Source organism: Barbus barbus (genome assembly GCF_936440315.1).
Source record: "Barbus barbus genome assembly, chromosome: 40".
Taxonomy (NCBI): domain Eukaryota; kingdom Metazoa; phylum Chordata; class Actinopteri; order Cypriniformes; family Cyprinidae; genus Barbus; species Barbus barbus.
This window is the reverse complement of record NC_136718.1, coordinates 3,792,307-3,814,390: the sequence shown is the minus strand read 5'-3', so window position 1 is coordinate 3,814,390 and position 22,084 is coordinate 3,792,307. Positions and strand designations below refer to the sequence as shown.

Sequence of the window (22,084 nt, the reverse complement as noted above, 5' to 3'; positions counted from 1 at the left end):
TCTTAAATCGTTTAAAAATAGTTCCGTTAATTGTAAATATTTTAATTTATCGTATTTTATTTTATTCAAATAATTTATTATACATTTAGATTAATTCTGACAGGGTTATTAATTTAAAATAAGCTCATTTAAAATGGCAAATGTAAGTTCAACAATAAAAATTGTGATCGGTAAATTGTTGAAAATGATTTACAAGCTTGAAGTTTGAAGGTAAAAGTTCGATAAATTGATAGACGAATGGTTGCAAGCACGATATGTGATTTCTAAGGTATTCCAAGTGGTTGTGTGGATTGTGTAAACTCAGCAACTTCCTCCTTCAGTCTGACTGACCAGTAAAGATGCAGTATAAATGCATGCTGCCATGTTTCTTATTTGCTTTGGTGCCGGTGGAGTCTGAATCAGATCCTTAAGGTCTTTAATAGTGAGAATTGGTCCTTAAAGTCTGACCAGACGTTTATATGTAAATGACCTCTGTTATGATTGGTTGCTGTATCTAAATGTATCTGAGTTTGTAGTCTACATCAAATGGAGATAAAAACACTAGATACAATAATACAATGATAAATCAGTCATAAAGATTATAGGCAAAATATCACTCACTCAGACAACGTGTGGTTTAAGATAGACATTCACAAGAGGTTTTTTTCAGAAATGTGTTGCTTATTAAAAGATTGTGATTTCTGAATAAGCCATTTTTGCAGTTTAGTTTTAACACGTGATCTTGGTGGACCGTGGGGGAGTTCTGAGTTGAATGAGTGAGTGTTTGAATATGTCTTGAGCTCTGCTGATAAAAGACATGAATAGAAAGATGGACGGAGGGCAGCAGTGAGAGGAATCAGATGCGCTGCGGATCTTTATCAAAGAAATGAAGCTCCAGGAGCAGATACAAACACACAATCTCATGTACTGTATCTACACACGGGTTCATGATGCCTGTGACATCCCATCTCTTCGTAAGACAGCTGGAAAGGATCTTATTACCAGCAGCATCAATGCAGGGACAGAGGCGGTGTAGGATGCAGCTCTGAACTCGAGCGAATGACGACACACACACACTGTCAGCTTTTATGAAGCACACAGCTAACGAGCAAACAGTCACACTCACAACCACACACACATTTGGTCATGTTATAGACTGATAAATACATAAATATTATAATAACTACAGATTAAACAAAGCTAAAAACTTTTCATTTTACTAGGAATCGTTGTTAATTCAGCATTATTTATATACTACATTATTAATATTATTTTTATTTCAGTATTTCATTTTAGCTTTGGTTTTAGTAATTTCATTTATGCGCTTTGTCATTTTTATTCATTTTCTTTCAATATTTCTATTTTTATTTCAGTGTTAGTTTTAGTCATTTTTGGTATTTTAACTGTAAACTTATTCTATATTTGATTTTATTTCAGCTTTATTTCAATTAATGAAAATAATTTTAATTGTACAACGCAATAACAGCTCTTTCTGCTTGATGACATTAAAGTTTTGTGCCGTAATTATTTTCATGTTATGCTGATAAACCAATAAATGATAAATAAAATCAAATAAAATATATAGTTAGTAAATAAAAAAAATAGGACTCAAAAAACTAAAATGTTATTTAAAAAAAGCTAAAAATTCATTAATTTAGGCATCGTAGCAATATAATGTACAGAATGAAAAATTAGATTTTCATTTTGAGATTTTCTAAAGGTATTATTACATTAAATTATTTGTGTGTTTAAAGTTTTTAAAGATTAAACTTGTGTGTTAGAATTAAATTTAGTAGTGATGCACCGAAAGTTTGGTAACAGAATTAATTAATTTAATTATTTAGAATTTATTCTAAATGCAAAAGTAGTGAAGCACCAACATTTTGGTAACAGTTTATTTTTTTTTATTTTTTTTTCCGACTAAAGCATTTACCAATACAATTAAATTTAGAAATCTATTATATCAGCCAATATTCAGTATGATACCGATATATCGTATGCATGCGTTAATTTTAGCCTCGAGATGTTCCCTAAGAAACATTTTGTCAGATTTAGCTCACTTCTGTGGACAAATTTGAACCCAAAGTGTAACCAAGTAAACCAACACACACACACACACACACACACACAGTCTCACACACACAGTCATTTAATGAGAGCGATTATTGTTCAAAGCTGATGAGGAACGTTCTGACTTCTAATGAGCAATCGTCCTCTTCCTCAAACACTACCTGGAGATTTGGCGTGTCGGAGAGCGTTTACCATGGAGAGCGCGTGTGTGTGTGTGTGTGTGTGTGTGGTTGCACACTGTTGCATCAGTATGTCAGCGCTGATGTTAATGAAGATTGTCAGATGATGGTCAGTTTTACCAGGACAGAAACAATGAGAAGCATTTGTGACAGTGGTGCTGTGTTTCTGTTTGCGGAGGGTTTGTAAAGTGGGGTTAAAATATAATCTTATTAATATCCCTCATAAATCAAATTACTTCTGCTGTCTCTTTCTCTCACCCATCTCTCTTTCTGTCTTTCTTCGGCTCGCTCTAAGTAGATGGAACTAATTCCATTCCTCCTGCTGTCCCGCTAACACCTTGTTTATCTCTGTACCTAATGCATTAGCACACTCTTCAGCATCATATATTTGCTCGTGTGTGTTTGAGATGTAGAGAGAGAATTTAGTGTGTTCTCATTACAATGTTTGTGATGGATTGCTGTGTAATGGCATTATCGGTTGAGTTTAATTGAGTGCAGGAGGGAAGATTTCCCACTCGAAAATGCCATTAAAATCCACTCACTCTGTTTTCTTTTTTTTAATTTTGGGGCTTCTGCCTCATTTCTATTCTATTCTAGAGCTTGACAGGTAGTTATCATGGAAAGACAGAGGGAATGAGATCTGGGCTGGATTCAAACAGATTTTTTTGGGAGCATTTTTTTAGTTAATGGCTATAGTAGAGAGTGACGGGATGTTAGGAGGAGGTATGGGATCAGGAAACATTAAAGGTCCAACCTCGAACCTGTATGTTCCACATGAGCACCAATGCTCAACATGTCTTTAACATTTGTGCAAACTGTTACAAAAGAATGGGAATGGGATCAAGACTTGTTGCAAGCTGGATTTTAAGCTACACATCTGTCAAACACTACACCATGGCTCCAACTAGAATATTTTTCAGTCCCGCTTCCACCTGATCCAGCTAAAAAAAAATAAAAAATTGTATTATAATTGTTTTTACTTTTAAGCCTTCCCTCTCTTTCCAGCAAAATCACAGATGTAGAAATCTACACAGATTTGTTTTTTCTATTTTTGTATTTAAGATTTTTTTAAGTTTCAGTAATTTTGTTATGTGGGTTTATTTTAAAAAAATATATATTTTTTTAATTTGTAAATTTTTTAATTAATGTTGCTATTTAGCTTTATTTCTATTTTAGTTTCTGTTGTTGTAATTTTAGTACTTAAACTTACTTTATTCATTGCCTATTTTATTTTATTCATTTCCAAGGCATCATTTTTAACCTGCTCTAGTTTAAGTAAATGTTTCATCAAATATTTTATTTTAGTAACTTTTTATTTTAAAATGTTTACATTTTGCAGGATTCCTGTAAATTCCTGTAAATATGACAATAAAGTGATTCATTAAAACTTGAACTGCTCATGGCTTTTGGGGGAATAAAGTTTGCCTGATTTTGTCCGAAAGTAAAGTAGAGCCTAACATGAAGTAATTGAAGGATAGATGGGACTTGACTGGGACACGTCGCATGCCGTATTAAAACCTGCATTTCCTGCATGATCACCACTGACGTGTGCCAAATGCGTCCAGAATTGGGACAAATGTTCGATTTGACGCTGCATTTCCAAAACAAGCACCACAGCTCAACATGTCTGGGTTGCATGCACTAACCACTAAGCCACGGCTCTGAGGTTTCTTTCTCATTCAGTATGGTCTTCTCTTTGTTTGTATGCATGCACGCTCACGTTAGCTTTCTCATTTCCCTTTCCTGCCAGCTCTGGGGTTTTGAGCTTATGAACTCTGTTTACACTCCTGCTGATCAATGCAGCCCATGCAGAATCACAGACACAAGCGGGATGTCTCTTTTACCCCTCTCCTCTCGTCTCATCTCAGCCCCGGGGCCAAATACAGCAGCTGCCTGATGTGAAATCTCATCTGCACCGAGAGAAGGGGAGCGTGCGATCGCTTTGTCTCATATTTGTGCCTCTCTTTCCGCTCTCTCCCGGGTCCTGTGGGAGATTTAGGCAGTGATGTGGTTTTCTGTCAGCGTCTTGTTCTTCAGCGCTCTGATTGAACGCTTTCCAGATCTGTCTCTCCTCGTTCCAGCATAATAGTACAAATACAAGGTTTCTCCACTTGCTTCAAACCTGAGTTCCTGTTTTGAGCTTTCGGAGGAGAGCATTCTCCTCTTGGGTCCAGCCATCCAGACAGTTATATTTCAGACTGAACTTTTCTCTGGAGCTCCACTATAATTCACTGCTGTCTACATACTGAGCAGTTCACTTCACTTCATTTGCCAAAACCTGTTCATTTGAGTCATGCAGATTGGGGATTTCAAGTATGATGACCCAATATGTTTATGGAATTATAAGACAAATTAAAATATTTGGTTACACTTCAGTATAGGGACCAATTCTTGCTCTTAACTAGTTGCTTATAAGAATGCCTATTATTATCATATTGGCTGTTTATTAGCACCTGTATATTCTGCATGAGCTTATTCTAGATCCCTAATCCTACCCAGTGTCGAAACTTAATCGCACTAACTATTAATAATAGAAAGAACTGGACCTTAAAATAAAGTGACCTAATATTTTATCACATATGAGTATGAATGCAGTGCATTAAAGTGTATTTGTGAAATATTGTTTGCATTCATGTTAGCTTCATATGGTTTTAATTTTTTCTAAAGTAAACATTTAATGACTCTAAAAATGTCATGTGGTGTAACCACGTCACAACATTTTCTTAAAGTTTATCCTTATTTAAAAAGGTTTTTTTTATATTTTATAATTAGTTTTAATTTTTACACAAATAAATATTAATCATTTGGTTCATATTACATTTTACAACCTGAACTAACCTTGTCTTTTCATAAAACGTCCAAATTATCTGATATTTTAGGAGACTTGAGGATCTGCAGGGCAAATATTTTTCATATTATAACAAGTTTCACTGCTTATTTTTAATAATATAAAAAAATAAAACAATTTAATAAGTAATAATAAAAGATTTTGCCAAGCTGCTCAATTTGTTTTTAAAAATGTCATCCTTTCATTGAAGTATTTCTTGTCATTATGATATCTGGACATTAACCGTGTCTTTTTTTTCCCGTACAATTTAATACAATTTAATTATTCAAAAAACTAAAATCATGTTGATCTTAGCAGATGGCTATGTGTATGTATGAATTTTATTTTTAGTGTATTGCTAATGTAACATCACTGACCTTAAGTCTAAATTCATCATACTCTAAACTTAATATATATTGAAATGACTGTTGAGAGATTAAATATTTCAATTAATGTCAATTATTAACATTCTCATCATTCTGTCTTCAAACGGCCTGTGAAATCCACTAAGGCCAGGGGCCAGTTGCGTAAACTTAGCCACCATGTTAAGACTGTGTCTTAAGAACTAGTTTGACCAACTAGCAGTTGCAAAGGGCTAATAAGTCTTACTTTTCCAATACAAATAATACCAATCTACCTTTTCATAACTGAATTAAAAAAGTTATGACCAGTCTTGAAGAAAAAAAATTAGATGACTAACTTTTTAAGACTAGTCTAAACAGTTTATGCAACCGGCCCCAGCATGTAAAGAAAGATGTGATTTGCTTGTTTGTGGACAGGTTATGTAGTAGCAGTCAGTTTCGTTATTGTTTTGTCTGGAGCCTGTCCTGAGAGAGAGCTTCACAGATCTCCGCTGCAGCTCCATCACAGTAGCGAAGCGCTATTTGAGTTGTGAAATGGTCTCAGCTCGGTGCTGTGTGAGAGCTGGACAGGTGGAGTGAGTAACGAGCGAGGAGACCGCCAGTGAATCTGGCTCTGTCACGCTCTCTCTCTATGACTGTTTTGCTAATGGACCTGCTGGGAGCAGCGCTTCTTTAGACGGCTTTTATTGACTTAAATTAGTCTCTTTTATTGTTCAGTTTTTGTCTGAAAAAAAACTCTTTGTGTGAAGTAAGAAAGCTGCGTCGGAAAGCCTTGAAGAAGCAAAACGAAGACAAAAGATTTATCGAGTGGAAGTAGAGAATTGGAAAGCTGAAAGAAAATGAAAGTAGAGGAACATCCCTGAAAGAGAGACACTTGTTTCATAAGAAGAAAGAAGAACACTGAAGTAACAATAAAATGAACAAGTAAAAGTTGCTCGAGTTTGTCTGTGAACAATATGAGTTCATGAGAATATTAATTAATGGTGTTTATTGAAGAAAGTATCACTATTACGCTAAAAAGGGAACTTTTTTCAAAAGCCTGTTCCACTTCCCATTTTCATCCAGCTCATTCCTATCTTGGAAGATCTTGCTCTTTTGAAATAATCACATGATTTGAAATATCTATTATGTAGATATATGCTAAAATTCTGAACTCTGAGCTCCTCCCCATAAATGAAAACATTGCATTAGTGAGCTCATTAACATGTGCCCGCCCACCTATCAGCTATTCAGGAACTCAGCCACCCTGATTTGCATATATATAGAGAAGCCTTAAAGGTACGGTAACATTTAGGCAGCTGGTTTAATTCTGAAGAGTCGTGGGAGGGTGGAAAATTAACGTACTTGAAATGCTTCAGAAGTGCAGGATATGTCCCTTTAAGAGCTTGGCACATCATGCACACATCATTAAAGTCTTCAGAGCTTGTTTTATACCGTTGTGAACTTGTTCAGTGCTCAGCGGGTGTCCTTCACAGAACAAGCGTATGATAATTACAGAGCTAATAAGCCGTTGCCTGGCCTTCCTCCTCAGAGGGAGGTCCGTGTCTCAAATCTGCACTGATGCTACACTAGAGAACAAACACTGAAACTCTTTCTCCTTTATTACCGCCATATGCTGTCTAATAGTTACTCTGAACAAGGTCATCCGTACATTCACGCATGAGGACATACCAAAGAAACAAGTCACATTAAACACCCAAAAGATCAAAATAAAAATATTAAGAAATAAATGAATACTTCTTTGATGCATAAATACTTTTTAATTGTCATTTTAATTTTCGCATGATTCACACACACACACGTATCTGAAATATGAAGCTGTGAAACCTTGAGAGCCGAGCAGTCAAACGCAGTTTCGGCATTTGTGTATGTTTGTTATTTTTCAAATAAATATCCCTGAGTGTTACAATAAAGAAACCAAAGAAACTTTCAAGCGATCAAACCTGAAAGCAAGGCAAACGGGTTTGCCGAACGTGAAAGAGAGCGAGATGAAGGGAAGGAGACGGGAGTCGTCAGGGGAGTTTCTCCTGTGATGGTGTTTCAGATTGAATGTGACGGCTGGGACTCAGACTCTTGACTGATGCTGCTGGAGACAGACATGACACCTACACTTATTTCTGTCTTTCGTTGGCCTCCTCTTTCATCTCTCCACACCTCTCTATCTCTGGCCGTTTCTTACCAGCACTTCGCACAAACACTGTCCTCCTTTTCTCTCTTTTACAGTATTTACAGCATTGCACTGATTTTCCTCAGACATTTTATATATATATATAAAAAAATGTAATTGAAAGTAATGATGCCATTGTAATTCTTTTATTGGTATTTTCTTATATATATATTACATATATTTATATATATCCTTGCAACATTTGATAGCAGATGACACTTTAATATTTCCATGTGATGTTATATAATTCAAACATTTTGAAGTGTGGCTTGTGTGTCCCGTGTGCTTTAGACCCCTGTGTCATGGTATCATCTCAGCTGAAGCTTTAACTGTATTCTTCTGCTGCCTTGCAAGCGCTCCGCTTTTCTTCAGGAAATGCAAATGCACTTGTGTTTGTTGTGTCCCAGCCGTGCTGCAGAGTGTCTGGCTGCTTTATTCAGCATCTGCTGGTGTTGGCAGGTTGTTAGCGGAGACCCTGTGATGCAGTGCCCATGTAATCTCTCTGATTAGTCTGTGTGTGTGCATCCAGATGAGTGCTGGATTCAGACTCCGGGGAGCGTGTGAACACACCTGAGACTCATTGTGCGCACAGCTGTTTGGACAGCACACATCTAAAACCTTCTCTCCTGTTTTCACAGTCAGACTCACTATCACCTGTCGGCTTTTTAAATCTCAGCGTTTGGATCCCGCTGCGGCGTAAAAGAACATCTTAATTATGCTTCTGTCTGTTACGATTTCCATGCTGTGACGGCAGCAGATCCACAAGCCCTGCTAAGACTATTGCTCGTGCTTTGAATTCAGGGTTTGTTCAAATTCCTAACTCAAAGTATTAAACTTTGGTGCATAACCTGTAGCGTTCACAGTGCAGATGTGAATTATACCTTGTTTTGTTGAGGAGAGATGTGCTATTGCTATGCTGTTGATTTAACACATTCATTTGGAGCATTTATTTATGGAACAATTAACGCATTAAAAATGAACTCATATAACGCACCCCAAATGTTGATTTAAATAAATAGGTCATTAAACAAGACATTAACATTGTGTTATATTTCTGACTCAATATTGTCTGCTTTTCTCAATTCGTTTTTTTCTTTTTCATTTCGCGAGGTTTCGTGCTAAATAAATCCGCAGTTTCTAACATATCGAGTGTCGATGATTCAATGACTCACTTACAAAGACAGTCACTTGCTTTGTTTCTAAATGATTCAGCCATTTGAACAAATCAGTTAAAAGAATGACTGAATGATTCACTCATTAAGACAGTGACTTGCTGCCACCTACCGGTGATTTTAGTTTAATATTAAGAGTATTATTTCATTTTTTAAAAATCACTCAATATATTTTTAAAACCCATTAAAACAGGGTAGGTGATTTGGTTCAAAAACATTTTTTTGTTTTGCTGGTTAAAAGTCTCTTCACATTCTGATAGCAATCACTTAAGTTAAGTGGTTTAAATGAATTTATATGTATTTTATCATTTGTGGAAGGCGTCAAAAAATGTCGGTCCGAGGGATATGATAGCCTGTCTTACCTGCCTGTCAACGTATGTATGTGCATACCTTCACGCACCCTGTTCACGCAGACATGATACGTCATCAACACGGTCCATTACGCTGTTGCAGCCCGAGCGAGAATGAAAAGCATTGTTGTTGTAACATTATGTGCTTTATACTATATTGTTTTCTCATCAGTGGATGAGACATGAGGTAATCTGACAACAACACCGTCTCTCATCGGGTGGCTATAACAATGTTATTCTCCTGGTAGATAAAGCGGGCAGGAAAAAAATCATGTATCTAGAGACCAGAATATCATAGAAACTCGTGGTGGCAGGTTTTGTGCAATTATGTCGCAAAATGTAGAAATCAAATTTTTCCAACCTCTTCTCTCTCTTGCTTTATAGGGACGAGGAACATGCTTTAATCCTGCAGTACTGTCAGACTTTGGGAGGAGAGGGCTCATCCTTCAGCCAGCCCCAAACCCCTGCCCACATCAGCAGGAGCCCCGCCCATAACACTCACAGCCCCTCCTACCTGCTCCAGAGCCCCGCCCAGATTCTGCAGGCTGTGGAGAGGGAGGAGCGAGGAGAGCTGGAGCGAATCATAGCGCGACTGGAGGAGGAGCAGCGGTAGGCTACGAATAGTTCATGTGCACTATTTATTTCATGCAAATGTTTGTGTCAGATGCATTCAAACAGCCGTTCATTCATATTGAAATGTTTATTGCACCAAATATTAATCTTGGTGTGAATGAAGCACGAGTCTCTGATTTTATGGGAACCAGAACTTCTAACCGCAGACTTTAACAATTGGCTATTAACTGTTTTGTGTAGAAGGCGGACTAGAGCTGCCACATTGTACACTGCAATTTCTCCCATTCATACAATAAATAATGGATTTACTTTTAATATAATTAATGTCAAGGTTACAATTATTCAATGCAAGAGCTTCACCGTAATTGGTCTGGTTATGATTTGCATCTGTTTAGTGTGTGTTTGGCAGTGGGCTGTTCTGTAGCCTTCTAACAATAGGCTGAATTTGGCTGCAGGTCCCTTTGGGTTCACTTTTCTTCATTGCCTTTCAAAGCCAGAACATAAAAGAACCCGGCACAGCATCCAACAGTCATAACTCAAGCTCACAATAAACAAAAAGCCAGAATGCCGGTGTTATGCAGTATATGGCATATAAACATTCTCTCTGTCTGTCTGTGGCCAGGACCCTGCATAGGGAGTATGAACAGTTGCGCCAGCAACACAGTCAGCCCGGCGCGGGGGCCACAGCTGTTAGTGGGGCCCCTGAGGAAGCTGACCTGTTAGCTGAAGCTAAACTCCTGCGACAGCACAAGGGACGGCTGGAGGCACGCATGCAGATACTGGAGGACCATAACAAACAGCTGGAATCGCAGCTCTACCGACTACGCCAGCTGCTGCATCAGGTATCAGACTGGCTAGTGAACTGCCTACCTAGATGGCATTTTAATAGATGCTAGGCAGCACAATTCTGCCGTCTAAAAGCTGAAATGCACAACATGACTTTTGCCCTGATTTTCAGTCTGGAGGAGTAGACACTCGTTACAAAAAATCAGATCTAGTCTGCAGATTTTGGGCCGTCAGGTTGATAGATTTTTGCAACAAGGCTTGTTGTGTTTGGGATGGCTTGAAATGGGATGGCTAGTGTGTTGCTCTGAAGTCGTTTAGTGTATGACGCCAAGTTTTTCCTCTGTAACAATTTACAAAGTGTATGATGCCTAGTGTTTTAAAATCTGTTCAGTTTATGTAGTGTATTCCAGCCTTGAGATAATTAGTTATGGCCAGATAAAAAATGGCAGATATATTGTTTATGGTAGGGCTGTGCAATTAATCGAAATTCAATTTCGATTTCGGCCTCCAACGATTATGAAAATACAATAATCGAGATAAAACGATTATTGCGCCCCATTCTGCCCCCTTTCCAGTCGTGCGCTTTCACGCCTCCATAAAAGCCCATTTTCACGTGTAAATCAGTAAAATCGCGTAACGTGACTTTTGAAAAATGGAACGTGTTTGAATTATTAAAGTTGATTAGATTTATTAATGTTTTTAAAAGTGTGAGAGAACCGCTGTTCCTCAGGAGGATATCTGTGTATGCGCTCAGAGACGGGGCAGAGCAAGGACATATAATCATCTTTTAGCTGATTCTGAACGTATGCCTTAATGGTCAAATACATGCAAAAATTCGTCAAAATGCAGCACTTAGTGATTATTCACGTTACCCTTGTCGGTTATGTAATAAATGAATGTAAACAGATGAGACTGAAAATATGCGTGTAACAGTAAATTGGATCCGTGCAGTTCTTAAAGTGACAGCGGGCTAATATTCCTGCTGCCGACTGTGTGCTTAATATTAATCAAACAACAAAAGACAAAGACAAAAATCACTCACTGCTCTTCACAGAAGGTCTTTTGTAGCTTTAATTAGAAACAAAGGAAGTTTAATTCTTACAGTGAAGACTATGCTGTTTTATTTTACATTTGATTATTCAATTTCTATAGTAGGCTGTTAACTTAATACTTTAAAGTTGCATCAATTTTTTGGGGGGTAATATGGCCCACTAATAATCGTGTTAAATAATCATGATTACAATATTGACCAAAATAATCGTGATTATGATTTTTGTCATAATCGAGCAGCCCTAGTTTATGGATGTATTAATATACTCATTCTCTACTCCTATCACGCAAATCAGCGAAAATGATTAAAAATGCTGTATTTTGCACTTTGAAACACGTTTTCAAAAGTTCACGTTTTCAGGCCCCCAAATTGGTGTATGCATGAACGGCCGAAAATGTGAGTTTGAGTGAGTAAATCATGAGGTAATTTTCATTTTTGGCTGAACTATCCCTTTAAAGCAGGGATAGCAACTTTGGTCTAAGAGTGCCAACAGAGTTTAGCTCCAACGCTGAAAAAAACTCTGAACTGTAGTAATCCTGAAGACCATGTTTAGATGGTTCAGGTGTGTTTGATTAGGGAGCTAATGGTGCATTCAAGTCATGTTGGATTGATCGTATTTACATTTTGAACGCACTTCAATGCCACCACAAAGTCGTTACTACGAGTGGGCCTGAGTTTTCGAGTTGGGGGCGTGTCAGCAAAAAACATGTCGGATGCAATGGACGCAGCCAAAGACCATACATATGCAGCGCATGTATTGATGGTAAATTTGTTGAAATTAATCAAATTACTATTTTTTTGTAATGTACAATACAACTGTTACATATACAAAATATTATGTTATTGTGTAATTATCCTAGAATATATAATGATTCAGTTGATCCCTGCTTTAAAGGATAGTTCCTGCGTAGGTAGTAGACAACATGTTCACTTGGTTCTGTATAAATTGATGAAAGAATGAGCACTAAAACCCAGAAATAAGGTAGTGTTTTAGCACTTCCTGTTACATCATCCTAAAGTTGATGGGTTTTTTTGGTTAAATGCCTGAAATAAGGTCTATGGTGAACACAAGGTTGGCCAACAAAAAATGTCACCCCCGCAGCGCTCTATTGGAACAGAGCTCAAATCTTGTGCAGCCTTTTGGTTATTGGAACTAAAGCCTAGCATCTTATCTGGCCAAGAACTGTCCTCTTAGGCAGTCCTGTTTTTTGAATATACATAAGCCTGTTCCTGAACCGTCCCTGGAGTGTGAAGCTGAGACTAACACTCACCTGTCTCCGCTACCTCACTGTTTAAACTGCTACTGTTCCATCCTTCAATGGGCTTCATGGTCTAACGGGAAATGCCAGTGAGTCCAGCGGCTGCCAATAGCGTCGAGCACAGGCGTCCAATGAGCCCTGATTTAGAGTAACAGTAATTTATTGGGTCTCCTGAGGGCCTGACTCACTGCACTGGGCCACGGTTTAGCCAGATGGTCTTGTCAAAGGCTCTTAGCTAAATAAACACAATATAACTCGATATCCAAGAAGGCAAACAAGACTGCCATTCCAGCCTGACATTTCTGGCCACCTTACGTTCACCTACAGGAAACAGTAATGACGGAAGCACTGGAGAAGCACTTCAATATTTGATACTGTATTGTAGGTGTATCACTATCAGTTAGGGTTAAGTTGATTTTAAACAATGCCTATCTCTCTTTGTAGCCTGAGTTAAATGGCACGTCCTCTTCTGGCTCTCTCCATCAGGATACAGCAGGACAGGCCGAGCTCACAGGTATAGACACACACACACTCACAACGCTGGGTGATTATACTGAGGGCTCTGATTGACTTCTTTATGTAATAATCTGTTGAGTGTATTCTGTGTGTGTCCTCAGATGAGTTTCTCCATCAGTGTGCTAACAGTAACTCTGATCTGGCTGAGGTTGTGGAACAGATTAACCACAGTTTTCCTGCATGCTCTCGTAAGTCTAACGCTCTGACTTTCCCGCTCTCAATCTATCTCTCAGCATGTCGGCTAATACTCGGCTGTCTTCTAGGTTTTTGACCTGCTTCCTTCTTTATTTCCCAGTGTGCAGTGAAGTCTTTGGCTGCATCCCAGTAGAGCGTAACAGTCGGGGTCTGGAAGTAAAATCCCATTCATTTTGCTTCATAGAGAAAGCAAATTTCTTTGTTCAAAAGTTTGAACAAAGACATTTTTGCCAAGTTTAACTGTTTGCTAAAATTTTCAGTGAGATAACACACTACCCATAATCCTGAAGAGAGATCCAACAATCAAAAATCAGCGTAAACACAGAAATAGAAATTGCTCAACAGAGACCATTGCAATTGCCAGCATTATGAATAACATAATTAAATATTGTATACATTAGAAAATTGTACAATAAACCTACCATGTGTACAATTTGATTTTATATATTAATATTTTGAATTAGGATTTAAAACAGGAAATTAGGAATTAAAACAGATTTATTTTTAAATGCATATGAATAAAATGAATGAGAAAAATACTTCCAGAACCAAGCCTGCTGAAAGTTAACATTCAAAGTTGCTCCTCATGTGCATACTCTACTACATACTAAAAGTATGTTCTTCACCAGTATATACTTTTAAGTACACTTACAATTAAGCTATAACTGGAATATTTTAACATGCCATTGATGGTGCACTGGGATTAGGATATAGCTGCAATCATTTTTACCTCACATTTAGGTAAAGTGTCATGAAACCCTTCATTTCAGCACAGTGAAATGAGTAGGAGTGGAGGGAGGACAGAATACAACAGTTGTGTCTGATCCACGCAGTTTTATTTTGCTTTAATGGCATCAAAGGTTTTCATAAATGCATGCTGCTATTCATAATTGCACTCAACAAAATGCCCTGTATTATGCAAGTTCACAGTGCATTACACACATACACACAGCTCATTTTATTTCTATTATTCAATGCACTAATAAATGCAAGCCGTTTTCATTTGCATCAAAAAGTGAATGTGCATTTTTAACAACTTTTGTTATTCCTTGATGTTGACTCTGTGAGTGTTTTGATGGTGTTTGTCTCCATTGTTATCATTGTGAGATTGTCTCAGTCCACTGCCTAATGAATCTAGAAACTCTCACTTGATAACTGCTCTTTGCACTCAAACGTTTCAAAGCTGCTGGTTGATTGAAAGCCTGTCGCTCCATCAGCATCACAAGGGAGGACGAACACTCGAGGCTTTCAAGTGTTTCTGTAAGGTATCAACTCACTGAAGTGCCTGCTGAGCGTTTGAAGCGCTTGTCTCAGGACAATGTGACATGATGTCATGAATAATTACGAGGCGCTGCTGACGCTTTCGTGCAATATAGCGTGATGTTTTGGAACCAGAAAATAGCTCAGAATTTCACTAATAGCAGATTGACTCATCTTCCATCATGTATCTCATCTGTTTTATTGTTTCATTGCTCAGTCTTTTTGCAACAAGTCCAAACAGACTCCGGTATGAAATTAACACCTGCCACCACCCAAATGCAGGCATTTTTTGTGCAGTGATGGGTAATTTCGCTCATCGACCAGCCATTGTGACAGGCGATCTTTAAGACGTCTCAAATTGACAGTTGACAAACAATGTGGTACGCAGAAGCAGCCATGCGTGCTTGAAGATGCCATCCAATCATGTGATGCATTGCACTGTACAACAGACCAGCCCTAGTATTTAGGATGGACAGTATGCCAATTGGTTTCGCACCTGTCATATTCATATTTTCATTCATGTATTGATCTCCCAGACTCCCTCAACTCAGACTGCAGTGGCCTCATCTTACGACTGTCAGTCTGCCAGATCCGACACTCTTCTGCCTTTGAGAACGCCCCCACTCCTGCAGTCTGAGAGCTTTGATTGTGAATTGTGTTTGCAATCGCTGTTGTTTGAAACAAAATCGCATAGCGAAGCCTTTAGAGACTCCATTTTATGGAATGGCTCGACTTAAACGAGTGTTTTTATTACCTAGAAGTTACTGATAAGATTTTATTGTTATTGTTGAACTTAATTTTGTATTCCGCTCTGACTTTGGCTTGCATTGTTAGCAAGAAACTCGGTAACATTAATCTTGGCACATTGTCATTTCACTGCATTGGGCCCTTGTGTGCGATGAGCTTCCGTCTGGGAGAAAATATGGGGCCATTTCCATGTTCTTTGTTTGATGGGAGTTTTAATGAAGGACAGAGGCCCAGGTGATATGAGTGTTTGGAGCCGTCTCGCTCTTGTTTGCTGTCGTCTCCCTGTTGAGTTCATTAAAGCGCTTCGCTCAGTGTTCAGAAGAGCAGTCCCTTGAGTCTGAGCTTGAACGCTCTGAATTAAAAGTTTGGCCATTGTGGAGAGTCTACATGTGTTGTTCTTGTCAGGAATGTCTTGGATAGGATAGCTGTTATTTTGTCCTAATTGTGTCTCTCTTTGTCTTTCCCTTCTGGGTCCTGTAGCGTCAAGTGTGTCCTCAAGGCCCAGGGTAAGTCTCACCACATGTAACAGTAAAAACACTCCACAGTAATTCATAATGACCACAAAGTGAAAAGAAAAATCTGCGACACCATTTTACCAACAATCCCCACCAGTTTTCTTAATATCCAATCCCCAACTGAGTCTCTGAAAGCATGGGACATTTTTGTTCTCTGCTCCATTAGTTTGCTTGCACCAGCTTAGACGGAAACATTATCAATCATGTTTCTGTTATGGAGAAATTAATTTTTAATTGGTGTTTGTTTTTTCAAGCCATCACTGGATGTAAACATCTTAGTGATGAGCTTGTGTGAGAAGATCCGTCCCAGCTGATAGATTGGCATCTCCATATGTCATGTTTCTGTGATGATTTATTGACTGGTTTTATTTGAAAAAGTTGGATTTGGAGCATTTACATTGTTAAAGGTAGGGAATTGAGAATCAGTTCTTGAACTCTTAAAAATAAATATTCTAAACTGCCATTGAAGAACCATTTTGGGTTCCTTAAAGAACCATTATGTGAATGGTTCTTAAAAGAACCATTATTTATTTTGGTGTGAAAAAAATTTCATAATCAAAAAACCTTTTTCAGCTATAAAGAACGTTTTGTCCAATAGAAAGGTTCCATGGATGTTAAAGGTTCTGTATGGAACCACTGATGCCAATAAAGAATCTTTATTTTTAAGAGTGCATTTAGGAAAGTTTTCATTCAAAAACTGGAACCAAGTTATTTTCATTAAAGGGGTCATATGATGTTGCTAAAAATAACATTATTTTGTGTATTTGGTGTAATGCAATGTGTTTACGCGGTTCGAGGTTCAAAAAACACATTATTTTCCACATACTGTACATTATTGTTGCTCCTCTATGCTCTGCCTTTCTGAAACGCACCGATTTTTACAAAGCTCATCGTTCTGAGAAGCGAGGTGTGCTCTGATTGGCCAGCTACATGGTGAGTTGTAATTGGCTGAATACCTCGTGTGTGACGGAAATGTTGTGATGCTGTGTGACGAGACTAAAACAATAAAACCCATTAAAAAACGAGGCGTAATTACTGATTATAATGACTCATACGGTCTTTTTTACGCATTGTGCCGCACCGCGTAAACATAACACCATGTCTGCATTTGTGATCGTAGAAACACCAAACAAGCACTTCTCTACACTGCTAAACTCGCGTTTGAATACTCAGTAGCAAATTCTTTAAATATCAAAATGTACTAACAGGCTGTGAGTCAGAAGCACCAGACTGTCCTTGCGATGTTGGAATTGCCCCACTTTATAGTGTTCACATTGTAGGCTACTCTCTCCCAGCCTGATATTTGTGTTGTACTGTTCTGGAAAAGTGTTGTAAATATAATTTAACCACTGATTTCTAGTTTTGTCCTCTTTTGGAAGCCCAAACAAAGTACTTTCGCTTTCACAACAAAACACACAGCGTCTCAACGACATGGCGCCGGCGGCAGCAACTACAGCGAGAATAATAGTTCCACCTTCTTTCATTGCGTATACATTTGGGTGGTGTTTTGCAAATCTCCCCACATCGTGACGTAGACATGTGGGGGCGTGTTTGAATGAGCCATTTCAGGGCTGCGTGGCAGTGTCTTAACTTTGATAAAGAATATCTCTTTGGGTTTGAGACTTTAGTCTTTGCCACTTTAGGGATCTTATCTATCCACAAACTGCTTGTAACACTCCAAAGAGAAAGAAATGCTTAATCGCATCATATGACCCCTTTAAGTGTGGTTCCTTTAACAGTTCTGAAATGCTACTACATTAAGGCTCACAAAACAGCCTATAACTCATGACGTATCAAAATATTCACTCACTGAATTAGTAGTTACTTACTCAAGGCATTACTTTATGCCTAAATTAAAAGGAACTGTTAATGTGTTTTGCAACCCCGTGGAATCCAAATTGTGACTGTGTAAAGCCATAGAGTGCTGCAGAAATGAGTCCTAAAACCCAGAACCCAATTAGCTTTTTTTTTTTTAAAGTCAATATCAATGGGTTTTGAATGTTTTTTGGTAAAAGGCCTGAAATATTATATATGGTTAACAAACTCAAGATATTTTCACACTGTGGCTAAATGAGACTACATAGGTTGTCGGGGACAATTAACATCATCACGCCGAAGAAATAAACATATCTATTGACTAGTCTGCTTTTACAGCCTTGGTGTGTTTATACTCTCTCTCACTCTTGCACAAAATTATAACTCAAACTTTCCAACTTTTAGATTTTAAATGAAGTGTTTTCGGAAGCTTAGTGATGTTGAAATCGTGATCATGGTGTAGTTTATCTATCTAACTTATTCTTAATCGAAGAAGTAAGCCTATGGGCGAGACTTCCGGTTCATTAGCTGCTGTATAGAGAAATAACAAGAAGAATAACGTGCAGTAAACGGTAAAACTTTGCACTACAAACCAGTGTGTTCATAATTAAGATAATACGTTAAAATATGGTAAAGCACACCAATTTGCAATATCAAGCAGCACATGGAGCTGTTTTGTACAGTTATAAATAGCTGGACGCCAATGAGCTAAGCTAAGCCACTCCCATTTTTACATGAAGAATAAAGTGGATAACCTACGTTTTATTTGTAGATTTGTTCATTTTCATACTTGGTTCACGTATTATAGACACTTACACGATATATGGATGTTTGTGTCCAGGTGATGTGAAGGTTTTCAGCAGAACATCCCATTGGAGAGCAGAAATCTCGCAGACGTGAAGAGCAGTCTCGAACTCGACATGACAGGAAGATTCCCATTCCAGAGATGCAGATTCCCATTTGTCCTCGAACCCAAAGACTCTGGAACAGGACCACACAGTTCATTCAATGGCTATTACTACTGCGTCTGTCTGTACTATGCAACTGTACATTTGATCCACACGTAGATTGTACGTGAGGTGTATCTGCCCATTGTTTTAATACTCGGATAATTATTTAGGGTTATGGGGGCCATTTATCATGTAACCTGTATGCTTTTATTTCAATGTTCACCATGGAACCACACTGCTACCACACGCAGCTCACATCAGTTGCTGTTCAAATCAGCACGTTGTTATTAGTTTAGTCGGAAAACGTCGTAAACATCAGTGGATATGAAGACGAATCGGTCTTGTAATGCTAAACTGTTAACGCATGTTGCCCCCAGCATTGTTCTGTTCAAGTTTTCGCCTGTTTTGACAGTGTTTGCCGTGAACTCTCCCTTTAAAGCATTGTTTCGACAGTTTGTGCCGCTGGCAGCAGCACATCCGAACCCTGACTGCATTTCTAGAGCGCACGCACAGATGTACTACACAATGTTCGAATGCGTCATAAACACCCTTTTGTGCCTATAAAGCATCCATTCCAGGAGAGACTAGTGGCTGAGAGATGCTGTGTTTCTCAAAGTCATGTAGAGATTATATTATAAAAAGACAAATGTAGGAAATGTGGATTTTTAGGACGTTTGGCCCAAGATGATTTATCTTTGTGTAGTATAGTTTTCTAAATAAATGTTAAAAAACAAAAAATTAGAGAAAGCCATGATTGCCTTGCTACCTCAGACATTATCAATCATTCATTGGTGTGACTGTCAATTGATTTCACGCTTCGTTTCCAAAAACAAACTAAGGAAATCACCCCAGCGGTCGTTCCATAAAGTTGCACTTGCTATGCGAGTAACTACTTGTGCTTTTCCCTTGATTTCCCAGCAGCCCTTTGATTTTTCTACATTGTGTATTTGTGGTGTGCTACCTTCAGTGAAGTGTTAGATTTTAACATTACTGTAACACCTGCTAAACATTGTTCTGAAGTTGATTCTGTCACCGATGCTGTGCTGTTCTGACCCGAGATAGATCGATAAGACCCAACACACTACATGTAATGAGGTTCCATATGTTTTATTCAAAATAAAGTTTTTATAATGAGTGTTTTCTTGTGCTTTGTTTTAATCGCATTGTCTTACAAGGGTAAAAAAGTTGAATAGCCTAGTTCACCCAAATATAAAAGCTTTTCCATGTCATTCCAAATTAGGGCTGGGCGATTTTGCTTTTCCGATCTTAGGCCTTTTTTTTTTTTTTTTTTTCGTTTTCAATTTTATCATTTTAATTCAAATTTAATGTTTTGCCATGATTTAGTTTTTTTAAAAATCGAGGAATCGTGATTTTGAATTCAAATATTACCTAACGTTACAAATAGGTACATTGGTCCCACTTTATGTACTTTGTATGTACAATGTTCATATTGTATTGCAAAACACTTCTTTGCTGCTATTGGGGATATGGGTAAGGTTAGGGACAGGTTTGTGGTATGAGTAGGTTTAAGAATAGGTTAAGATGTAAGGGATAGGTCAACAGTGTAATTATAAATGTAATAAGTGCATTGTACTAAATGATTAATTTAAATGTAAGTACATAGTCATTAAGGTCACTTAATATAAAGTGGGACCGATACATTGACACTATGCTAATGATAACAGTTAAGAGAAAAGAATGATCCGATGTCGATGCACGGGATGAACTGCTCACGTGTGATGCGCTCTATGAAGGACTGTAGAACATATGAAGAGTTTATTTGCAAAAATATAACTTTTTTTAAAATTTTCAAAAATAATTTTTTTATATAGCTGGATTTTTTTAACCTAATCAAAATAACCCAACTGCAGTTTGATTGAGATTAATTGGAATGCACAATGAAAAAATAACATGATTTTTGAAAATTATTAAAAACGTTATGTTTTTGCAAATGAACTCTTCATATATATCATATATTCACACAGAACACGCTTTTTGCGTTGACAAAGATGTTATGCAGGCAGGCAGCGGAACTGGGGGGAAATGCAAGGAGACACGAGTTTGAATCTTGAGCTCGTTTCTAGAATGCCATTCATGCAACAGACACAAACGTGTCCAAGCGCATGTTTACAAGAAAAAACAATGGAGTGCAGTGGAATGAAAAACCTGTAAAGAACTACTGTATATTTCATGTTTGGATGATGGTGACAGGCTAAAAGCTGCAGTTATTTTCTTTTTTTACGAAACACATCCTGTAGTTAATAATAGTCTGTTATACTTTGTCATGTTGAATTTGACTTCTGAGTCCATTTTTTGCATTTTTCTTCAAATATTTCTGAACGTAGGCCTATATGTTTAAGACAAGTTTATATAAATATGTGGCTTCATATTTGATGCATCTTTTCTGCAAAGACATTTAACAAGTGATTAGTTTTACATTTACACCATGTTGACAACCTCATGATGTGTGATGAACTTGGAATTGAACTTTCTTTAACTAGATGGTTACTAAAGAACTTGAATCAAGTTGTGGTTACATTTTTAAGTTGACTAGTGAAAAAAAAAAAAAAAAATCGAAATCAAGAATCGGTCAAACATTCTGAAAAGAATTGAGACTTTATTTTTTGCCATATCGCCCAGCCCTATGCCAAACCTTTTCTTCCTTTCTTTGGAAAACACAAGAAGATATTGGTAGTTGTCAGTGAGATCTGTGTGTTATATTCCAAGATCCTTAAATGAAGTTGAGCACACTGTGAAACGATTTAGAGAAATTATGTCTGATTTAAACTAAAAGTCATTTCAAAGTTTTTTTTGGTCAACATGAAATCAAAATTTAACAGTTTATGCTTGTCAAACTATATTTCTACATGTCAGGTAAAAGTGTTTTATGTCAAGAGCATTAGCTATGAATTATTAAATTAAGCATTTTTTTCTTAAAATGGCTGCTGTAGGGTAAAAAGTCAGTGGCTCCAATAATAGTACCAGTGTGCTTCGTCTCCAAAGGCAGAGAATACTATTAGACTGGTGAATTGAAAAGCTGAAGGGCAGGGGTGTCGGGGCCAAATTTGTTTCTAAAAAGAGTGAGCACTTGCAAACACAAGCCCACCGTTCAAAGAAAATTATTATTTTTTTCTTACAAGACAAACAAGCTTCCGCAGGCTCAAAGGAGCAATATTTCATATTTCACTATAACCTTGTTTGCAATGTGAATGTAGAAAGTGGCACAGTTTACCCATCTTGACTAGATTTATTTTATTCTGAGCGGCTGCTGTAGCACCTCATATTAACCTGCTCTATCACAAGCTTCAGCC

The 22,084-nt window shown here is 37.6% G+C and overlaps 1 protein-coding gene across 2 annotated transcripts in view; it reads left to right on the top strand.

Annotated features, from left to right (window-relative positions):
* Positions 1 to 19,910, top strand: part of LOC306859706 (utrophin-like) — a gene marked incomplete at its 3' end in the record, with an annotated part of 219,628 nt that extends 199,718 nt beyond the window's left edge. For both annotated transcript variants that reach the window (XM_079400906.1, XM_079400905.1), the window contains 6 exons: positions 9,491 to 9,715; positions 10,302 to 10,521; positions 13,220 to 13,289; positions 13,393 to 13,479; positions 15,974 to 15,999; positions 18,665 to 19,910. In XM_079400906.1, coding sequence (XP_079257032.1) covers positions 9,491 to 9,715; positions 10,302 to 10,521; positions 13,220 to 13,289; positions 13,393 to 13,479; positions 15,974 to 15,999; positions 18,665 to 18,673 — 637 coding nt within the window. The remainder of the gene's footprint in view (positions 1 to 9,490; positions 9,716 to 10,301; positions 10,522 to 13,219; positions 13,290 to 13,392; positions 13,480 to 15,973; positions 16,000 to 18,664) is intronic.
* Between the last annotated feature and the right edge of the window lie 2,174 nt (positions 19,911 to 22,084).